Genomic DNA, 9,143 nt, shown 5'->3' with positions numbered 1-9,143 from the left:
CATTAGGTGCACAACATCAAGCTAAGCCAGGCAATCAAGGGCACTTTTAGGTTGTACGTAGTATTATATCGATCTTACAAAGTATCGTCACTAGATAGGAGTAGCCGATCATGCAACGCCAGTCGATATTACACACGAACTGGGACATCGTTAGTATACTTCTTTAACATCGATATAGCTAACGCTATCTCGAAAGCAGTCTTACGTCTTAGTCACGAAATTCCGCACTTACTGCTGAGAGGTGTCTCGCACATCCCACGAGTTCGCGCGCGGCCGTGCTATGCCATAACTGGTCAGTTGATGTGGATCTCGGAGCGGGGATCGATTTGGGACCAGGGTCCCGCTGCGGGAACCAGTTCCGGACACCACAGTAACTACCACCACAGTTTTACAAGATCAAAGCCTCTCGCACTTGCGCAAAGGCTTTCTCTCGTTCCAATCGTCAAATATCACAATGGCTGAAACATCAATGTGTAACAGGAGTCGGGAACGTATACATATATGAGATGTCACTACCCTGCACTTAGTTATAACAACAATTCGACCACTTGCTTCAAACAGGTTAGAGCCTGGGTTTGCACATGACAGGATTTCAAATTCCATACCCACAGCTAAGCTTCCGTAGCAAGTGATAACTTCATTAACAAAAGAAGCTGACCTCTACGATGCAGAAATTCAGTAGAAGTTCAGATGATCGAGAAGAGCGAGCCGGATGGACCTCCTTCCGCTAGGAAAAGAAAAGAGAGAAGGGCATCACAAATGTCTCAGCGTCACATACAGCACAGTAACATCCCCTGCGATCAATCAACTGAAACTACACCTGGACGGAAGGGGCTGGATCCGGTTACATACGTCCAGCCAACTATATGAAAATAGCAGGCTGCGCAAGAACGAGAGCGAAACATGTCGACCAGGTCCAGAATTGGGCTACCTCAATTGCCGACCCCACCTCCAAGGATCCTGCGTCGGCAGCGAACAACGCATCTCTGGACAGAAGAGGAGCTTAACCTCATATCTTGCCTTCGGTTGTATCATCAATGGACTTTGATCGAATCCGAATGACGTATCTCCCTTTGGTAACGGAAATTGCAGTACAAAGCTACGCTTATAGGGCAACGAGCACTGCATTAGCTGTACGCACCTACTAGATACCTAGTAGGCCACATATCTTTTCTTACCCTAAGATAGTTACTAAACCTATCCTTATAGCTAAACCTTATTGTAGAATACTATATACCAAAATGAACGTATGGACACCAAGAAAGAGGAGTGAAGGTCTCATCCTCAACACTCTCTACATTGCGTGGCTCTCCCTCCATGGTGCGGCGTAGGCGATTCGGAACAATATCCACTCGGTTAGCGCCTCTCGCTGTGCTCTCTGACCGCGTTGCATACCTCCGGATTGCTCCTGTCGCCGTATTTTCCACCAGCCATGCATCACGAAGGCTTCTAACTGCGTGATGAAGTCCCTCGCTAACTGACTCATCGCTGACTTCTTGATCTTCCATCCATTTGTACGTCCGTGTCGCGGCGTCGATACAAGACTTGTCTCTTACTTCCCATAGTGTCCCAATGACGTGCTGAAATCCAGCAAGCTGACACGCACTGATCAAGTGAAGCCCCTCGTCCACCAAGGCTTCATGCTTGATTTGCCCCGTTCCACAGGCCGAGAGATAGGCAAGGAACGGTACCGAATGACTGCTTGTATTGGCCTGTAGAAGATCTTCTACTGATAGCGGCCTGTCCTGAAGAATCAAAGCACTCTTCGCCGGATCCAAAGGATGAGCGCGTCCATGGCCAGCAAAATGGAATATCTCGCAGTCTCGCAGAATCGGCAGGATGCTTTCTCGAGTTGGTTCAGGTACGCAAACATCTAGCTTCATGGAGCTACAAAGCGTCTTTAGCTCTTCGATCTCTTGTGACGCAAATTCGAGGCTTCTCTGACCCGGTGTCTCCTGCATCGAGACTAGAATAGCCTTCCTCTGCCCAAGTGCCGGTTCCTCTCCGACTTTGGGCTGACTCCGGCGGTTGTAAATTAGCGCCCTTGCAGAAGAGCTGTAAGAGGATATCGCACGGTCGAGAACGGTATTGGATGATCCATCGGTATGGCGTCCTGCTGCGTGGATGGGAAATTTGGCCAGGGGCCCGGTAGGTATCCACCATATACGAGGCCAGCAGCCATCTGAAGGCGTTTCTCTGAAGCCTATCTCATCAAGGACTGGTTCAGCAATTGATTCCCAAAGCCATTCAAGTAACTCCGGATCGACTGAAGTACGTAAATCTTGCCCGAGGACCTCGACATCGCTACGGCGTAGCAATGGCAGCGGCAAAGTCTTGAGCCGTTTGTTTTGGATGATAAAAGCATCACAACGGTGGTGCTCAACATTGATTATGACAATAGGACCAGGGGCTGAGGCTGAAATCATATCCTCCTCAGATAAGGGTGAGAGAAATTGATCGAAACCCTGCACTTTCCTGATTTCTTGTATTACTTGCTCAAGCTTCTGATCCGTCATATAGCGTTCGCTGAATTCAGTTTCCATCAAGGGTGTCGGGGCGTCAAGCTTGTCTCGATACTCGATGTATTTTTCTGCTAACTTGGGACGTTTCTGCCGGATATTGGAGATATTGGTCCGCATTTCATGCAAAGAGTTAAATATGACTCCCCGTCCAAGTTCGAGAAGTTTGATCGCATCGAATGGCGACTTCCTTGTCTCTAATGCCGCCGTTGCCGCTTGGGAAGCTAAGCCAGCGCACACCTCCGCAAGCAAGTGTTGCTTATCCGAGTTCTGCAGGAAGCGGGGCGTGAGCCGAGAAATAAGAGTTACGGCAGTGCAGGCGGCTTCGTAGGTAGGTATCCATTCTCCAGCTCCGCTGTAAAGCAGATATAAACCAGGGAAAGGTCTCAACCTATCAACCATAGGAGATGGAGCATGGTCAAGGGCTTTTTGCGCTTTTGCCACAGCTTCCTTCCAATCCTCCCATGAGTGTGCCGCAAAGAATCTGAGTCCGTATGCTCTTGAGATGGAGGACAGATAATTTGCCCGAAGCACATAGTCATCCGGTGTTATGGAGAGAGCTTCTTCACCTCGTCGAATGGCCATGTCTAGATCCGCCACATCTTTCTTCTCGGAGTTTTGGTACTTGTCCAAGTAGTTTGTCGAAAGTTGGTACAAGCAAAGTGTTTGTTCTACCAGCAAACCTTCGGATTCCCTAAGGGCTTCTTCTGACCACCAAGACGATGTGTCCAGATCAGCAATAGCCTTTGTGCTGGAGAACCGGGTGTGGTACATATTTGCAAGCTTTAGAAGGATCTTTCCTCTGGATGGATCCCGAGGCGTTGTTTGAGGGAGAGCATTCTCAAGGAGATTAATGGCTTTTTCCAACGCTCCCGCATCTTTTGTCCTGTCATACTTGCCCATGTATGCAGTCGCGAGACCTAGGAGTCGCATTCCGCGGCCATCATTCTCCTTTGACATGGTATCAAGGGTCTTGTGATAGTGCCGAATAGCGACCTCAAGCTCTTCCATGGCTCCCGTTTTTTTAAACCTGGTACCGTGAGAAGCCCCTAGATTGTGAAATAGCCTTTCCCGGTGCGGACTATCATTTGCGGCGATATCGAGGGCTTCCTGGAGTACACAAATACTTTTATCTAGGTCTCCCATTGCCCCGCTTCTTCGGTACTTGCGACCGTAGGCAATTCCAAGATCCTGAAGTGTTGTTGATCGCTCGTCATTATTTGGGAGTATTGCGGCCGCTCTCTGGAAAAGCCGAATAGCTATTTCCAAGTCTTCCATCCCTCCTGTCATCTTGAATCTGTCCTGAAATCCAACTCCAATACCATTGATATAATCTGCTCCATGGCAAGGAAAATGCTCTGGAGCTCCTGCCAAAGATTCTGTCAATTGTTGGAGCCCCCTCTCCAAATCAGCCGATTCTTTTTTATCTCCATATCTCTTAAGTGACGAAACGCCAAGATCGTAAAGCTGCTTTGACCGCTCAGAAGGGAAGGAGGTTGGAACGGGGATTTTCAAATAAGGCACCAGTGTCCCTCCCTTGCAGGTCATTCCGTCTTCGTAGATATCGAGATATGTTTGACGTTACGTCGAGTAGTTGGATTGGCAGAGGGGAATATAGAATCAGTATCCCTCTTTGATTGAAGTAGGCTAAGGTCGTGGGCTTTGGCTTGAGTAACGTGATTGGTTTCAAATACGTTGATGAGCAGGGGTATCTCCAGAAACAAAGAAACCTCAGCGGGGCTCTGAGTAGTTAGTAAAAGGTAGGGGCCCACGATTGAAAACGTTGCCGGACGAAGACGCTTATCGGTTGAAGATGCTCACGGGTGGAGGACACTTACCGGTTGTTTTCTGAAGTCGACCCCGCAGGGTACCGACCAACAACGTCTGCACAAGTGCTTACACTACATTGATCGCCTCCGCCGCCAATCAAGTTTGAGGACTTGTTGGTGTCTTGGTGGCGTTCAGTGGTGCTCGGGATTACTATACGTGCTGACGTGGCGAGGCGAGAGACCATTCGGTTTTGCCAGCTCTGGTCCTCGCGACTAGCGAGAAGCACACTCGGGTGGTCGGCGGCAGAGACGCGCATGCTGACCCTGAGGAGTGTTGCCTGGCCCCGGACATCCCCTGGCGAGGTTTCCTGAAGACTACTGTGGTATCCAACATATCCTCGGCATATCATCGTATGCCAAGGGGGCATGTCAACCAAACAAGTTCGCCCAATAGCTTGGAGCAGACTGATTGATGAGTGGGCCTTCAGGACGTATCCCCCGTTTTAGAATACTTTGCCTGATTCCACAGGACAGAAACACTAGCGTTCTGGGATACATAAGCCACCGGATACCGCAAGGTTGAAGCGGGAACTAGTATAAGGTAGGCGTCTTGCGCGAGTCGATCGCTAGCCGTTTGCTAACGCGTTTCTCTTCCGATATCATACATTTCATTTTCCTCCAATTTACATCTTGCGTTGGCATCCGTTCTTGGGTAATCCACGGTATGTCTGCATCCGACAAGTTAGTAATCTTGGTCCTCGCTCGCCTTGTGCAACAATGATGTTCACGACACCGATAGCGAAAGTCCCAGGATCTCTTTTGACGAGAATGACAAGCGGCCATGGGTGGTACCTTTTGTGCAGGTTTGTATCTTATAGATAGCTTTGAACCACGAGATACTGACAACGGCTTGTAGAAGCCAAAATTCCATGTTGGGGATAAAGTGTTTCTGATCAACCCCAATGGGAATCGAGAGGGGCCCTACTTCGTTGCGTCTGTCCCTTCAGCCGGAAAGTATACTCTTTGCGACAAAGAGAAAAAAGATGTCAAGAACGGTGAGCAGATCGACATGGACACTGTTGAAGCCGCTTGAGGTTCGCTTTGGGCAGCACCATGATAGAGTCTGTTATCGGTGCTCAGATAATGTACCTAAATTCGAATGCAGTCTTGCACACCATTGAAATATTAGGAAAGCCGTACAAAAAACGAGCTATGGAGGACTTCAGATGCTCTCCGTAGGGATAGGCTAGTATTGCGAGCCCTTGCTTCAGTGCAAGATCCCAGTATCGCGGCGCTCCAGCCTCGCATCCGGAATTTCCCGACATTTCCCTGGACTTCTGCCGGGTCTCTCACCGGTCCACTTCATCCCCACTCCACGGAACCCGTATCTGCTGTGCGACCGTCATCATTTGAATTCTGACTTGCCGCGCAGCCGTAATCTCTTCTATATGCGTGTGTCCGGCTTGCCTTGACTTATTGTCCGTCCCTTGCTTGCCAGCTGATTCACGGCCAGAATACCTTGTTCTACCTATGAATCACCAAGAGACTATTTCCAGCCATTACGCCATACTTATCGGGATCAACGCCTACCCGGAAAAGCCCATACCATCAGGGGTAAGGGATGTCCAGAATGTCAAGAAGTACTTAAAAGAATTGCCATACCATGTTGATATCGAGATTTTCACAGCTTCTGGCAGCAGTGAATCGGGCGTTTCTAGTCCAATTGAATTGCCCACGTTCTGGCCAACACATGAACATGTAACCTCGGCGCTTAAAAGAGCGGCTTCGGCCGAAGCTGGCGACTTCGTCTATGTTCACTTTTCGGGACACGGTACCCGAGCGGAGCCTTGCGGTGTGTTCTCCAACGAGTCGACGGGAGACCTGGCGTTAGTTGTTCTCGATGGTACGGGAAGCATACAGTACCTTTGGGGTGAGGATCTTTCACACCTGATAAAAATAATGATCGACAAAGGGATACTGGTCACTCTCGTTCTCGACTGCTGTTTCTCTGCGACTGTATACCGAGCGGACGAACCTGATGTCCGTTTTCTTCCGTACAACCCAGCTATCAATGCGGGACCGGCGCAAAAACCTCGGGAACTTTTACAATCTACTGGAGAAACGTATCGTGACGTTTCGATGCTACCAAATTGGATGCTCAACCCAAATGGATACGCCATTCTTTGTGCAAGTGGCCCTGATGAAGTGGCGATAGGGCCACGATTCGGCAAGGACAAGGAGAAACATGGAGCACTAACCTATTACCTTCTCGAAAGTCTCAAGGAAGTTGGTCCTGCAAAGAGACACAAAGATATTTATGACAACCTGAGCGTGAAGTTTCGAAAGTCAGGCCTACAACAACATCCAGTCCGCTACGGAAATAAACGCCAAGGCTTCTTCGACCACGTTCAATCAGATGTTGCGGCACTGACAGTCCCTATTATCCAGAAGCGGGACAAAGGCTTGCAATTGCAGGCTGGACATGCGCACGGCATTAATGACGGCGACCAGTTTATTTTATGTCCCTGGGGTTCTGCCGATCTTCGATCCGAAATGCAAGAAAGCTCAGTGATGGCCAGAGTCACCCACGCCAGAGCCTTCACTTCGGATCTGGAGCGATTAGAGGACCAAATCTCTGTCCCTGTCAAGACGGGATGGGTAGGTCGCGCCACTTCCAGTTCCTGTCTTCGCAAATTTCCAATCCAACTCGACTCCAGTTTGTCACAGCGAGATGAGTGGTTGACGGCCTTTAATGAGCGCTCAATCGATGCTCATATCGAGATGGTTGAACAGTCTTTTTCATTCCACATCTTAACCAACGGCAACAACGATATCGAGATCCTAGACCAATCAAACCAGAGGATCCCATATTTGCTCACTGCTTTGCAAGATGGATCGGACATCAAGCGCATCTGCGAAATGGTGGAGCATCTGGTTAGATACGAGTTCGTTAAGAGCTTGTCTAACAACATCCTCGGCCAATCTTTCCCAGAAAGCTTCCGGTTCGACGTTTACATGCTCAAGGGCCAAGAAGTCATTCGCCACGGAACCCTGGTGGAATTGGAAGATGGTACTGAGGTGAGGTTGGTTGTGCAAAACAATGGAACCAAGTCTCTATATCTTTCCGTTTACGCGCTGGGTCCTTGTTGGGAGATCGAAAACGTCATCCACGGGAGTTACGAAGTGATTCCCCCGAAGTTGCCCCAACTGAAGTTCAGAGGTGCAACGAAGAAGAAAATCAAAACGACGGTTCCGGAAGAATTAAGGGACGAGGGGTACAGGCAGTGCCAAGACGTGATCAAGGTCTTCATTACGTCCCGACCAGCAACATTCGATTTACTCGAATTGCCGAAACTGAACGAAAAAGCTAAAAGATCCCCAGCAAGTGAAGAAGATCGAACAGAGGATGACGATGACTTATTCGAGCACTGGGTAGCTTTAAACTTCTCTATTCGAACATTTGCAAAGTAGAGTTATAATGACTATAATATACTGGTAGAGAAATGTATTTCTTTCTTACAGAATGAAGTAGAACTTGGAAGTATCATATCCTTCTTAATATTAGTCCATAGATATGCTAGTGCTTGAGATGAAAACAATTAGCACTGTTGTATAACTATAAAGAGAATACCATTAGCTAATGAATTGTGCTAATGTGGAAATCTACACTTACGTTGCACCGGCCATAACTAACTCGACTGTCTTTGCCTTCGTCGAGCCAGAGAGTATTGCAATAAAGGTAGTTGCAGCGATGACGATAATAACAAGCCGGGCTATAAGACTACTCAAACAATTACAAATAATAACGGGGGCAAGTAGAAGTGTAGCGATCAGAGGTGTCATCAAAACCCGAGCTATACTTGTAATAGATGGTTTCGGTATTATATGCACGCTTGGGTCTCTTGAAATAGCAAGATGGCGACTCTATAATAGACTTAGTTTGTGCCTGTTTTCCTATGCAGAGATCTTACCTTCGGAAGGTATTGGCGAACGCGAGTGAAGATGCACTCCACTACTGTCTCTAGCCACATCATGATCGTATCATCCATAGGAGCTGCACAGAGCAACTCATCCGAGTAATTCAAATAAGCGGCCTCAGGTCTCGCTATGCAACCCGTCCCGTTGATCCAGTTTTGTAAGCTCGACACAGCTTGGGGTCTCGCGGCTTCAAGGCTGAAGATTTGGTGATTTCTTAAAATCAAGCTATCTGCATCTCTTCTTAGAGCTCTTTTTGTCAAACGGGCAGGGACTTGCATACCGTAATCCGCTAAAGCGTCGTCAAGCTGCGATAAGATAGAAGTTCTTTCATCGTTATCGTCCGCTCTAGTACTTCCCAGACGTAGAAGAACAGGTTCTTCGCAGTCGACTTTCTCCAATTGCTTCTCCAAGGAGGATATCCTATCCTGTTTTAATAAAAGTAGGCGGGAGCGTAGGTTAGGGAACCGTCGGCAGAGGTGAAAGGAGTCGTGGGACGCGATAAGCGCAGAGAAACGAGGATAACCAGCTGGATAGTCTTCGACTAGAACGGGTCAGTAGTGTTGTGTGTTATGTTTAGCATAGGAGTGTAGGTTACTTTGCATTAGGCGTCTTGGATGGTCGTTTCTTTTGTCAGCCTCTCTAGGGGCCCTCGTAATGCAGAAGGATAACAATTTCCGTATGGAACCCAAGTAGGGCCTGACTACGCCGCCACTCCTGCTCCTGATAGAGGTGGTGTGAGATAGACCAGTGACTTGGCCGAGTTCGATGTCAGTTTGGGACGGAAAGGCCATGGGATACGGAATTTCTTTGGGAACGAAAGGCAAAGTAGCAGAGCAGATGATATAAGGGCGTAACCCCGCTCTTGTGCTCTGTTGCA

The 9,143-nt window shown here is 48.4% G+C and overlaps 2 protein-coding genes across 2 annotated transcripts; one reads left to right on the top strand and one right to left on the bottom strand.

The window, feature by feature from the left end:
• Positions 1-1,229: 1,229 nt before the first annotated feature.
• Positions 1,230-3,422, bottom strand: N0V89_012364 (uncharacterized protein; the record flags this gene model as incomplete). The annotated part of the gene is made up of 1 exon (XM_056221085.1): positions 1,230-3,422. One exon carries the CDS (start codon positions 3,420-3,422, stop codon positions 1,230-1,232), a length of 2,193 nt encoding a protein of 730 aa, XP_056065072.1.
• Positions 3,423-5,818: 2,396 nt separating this feature from the next.
• On the top strand, positions 5,819-7,759 carry N0V89_012363 (uncharacterized protein; the record flags this gene model as incomplete). The annotated part of the gene is made up of 1 exon (XM_056221084.1): positions 5,819-7,759. The coding sequence occupies one exon, from the start codon at positions 5,819-5,821 to the stop codon at positions 7,757-7,759; it is 1,941 nt and encodes a 646-aa protein (XP_056065071.1).
• Between the last annotated feature and the right edge of the window lie 1,384 nt (positions 7,760-9,143).

The sequence above is a fragment of the Didymosphaeria variabile genome (genome assembly GCF_027946475.1).
Source record: "Didymosphaeria variabile strain IMI 356815 chromosome Unknown scaffold_10, whole genome shotgun sequence".
In the NCBI taxonomy this organism is placed as follows: domain Eukaryota; kingdom Fungi; phylum Ascomycota; class Dothideomycetes; order Pleosporales; family Didymosphaeriaceae; genus Didymosphaeria; species Didymosphaeria variabile.
This window is presented reverse-complemented; position numbering and strand designations above follow the sequence as displayed.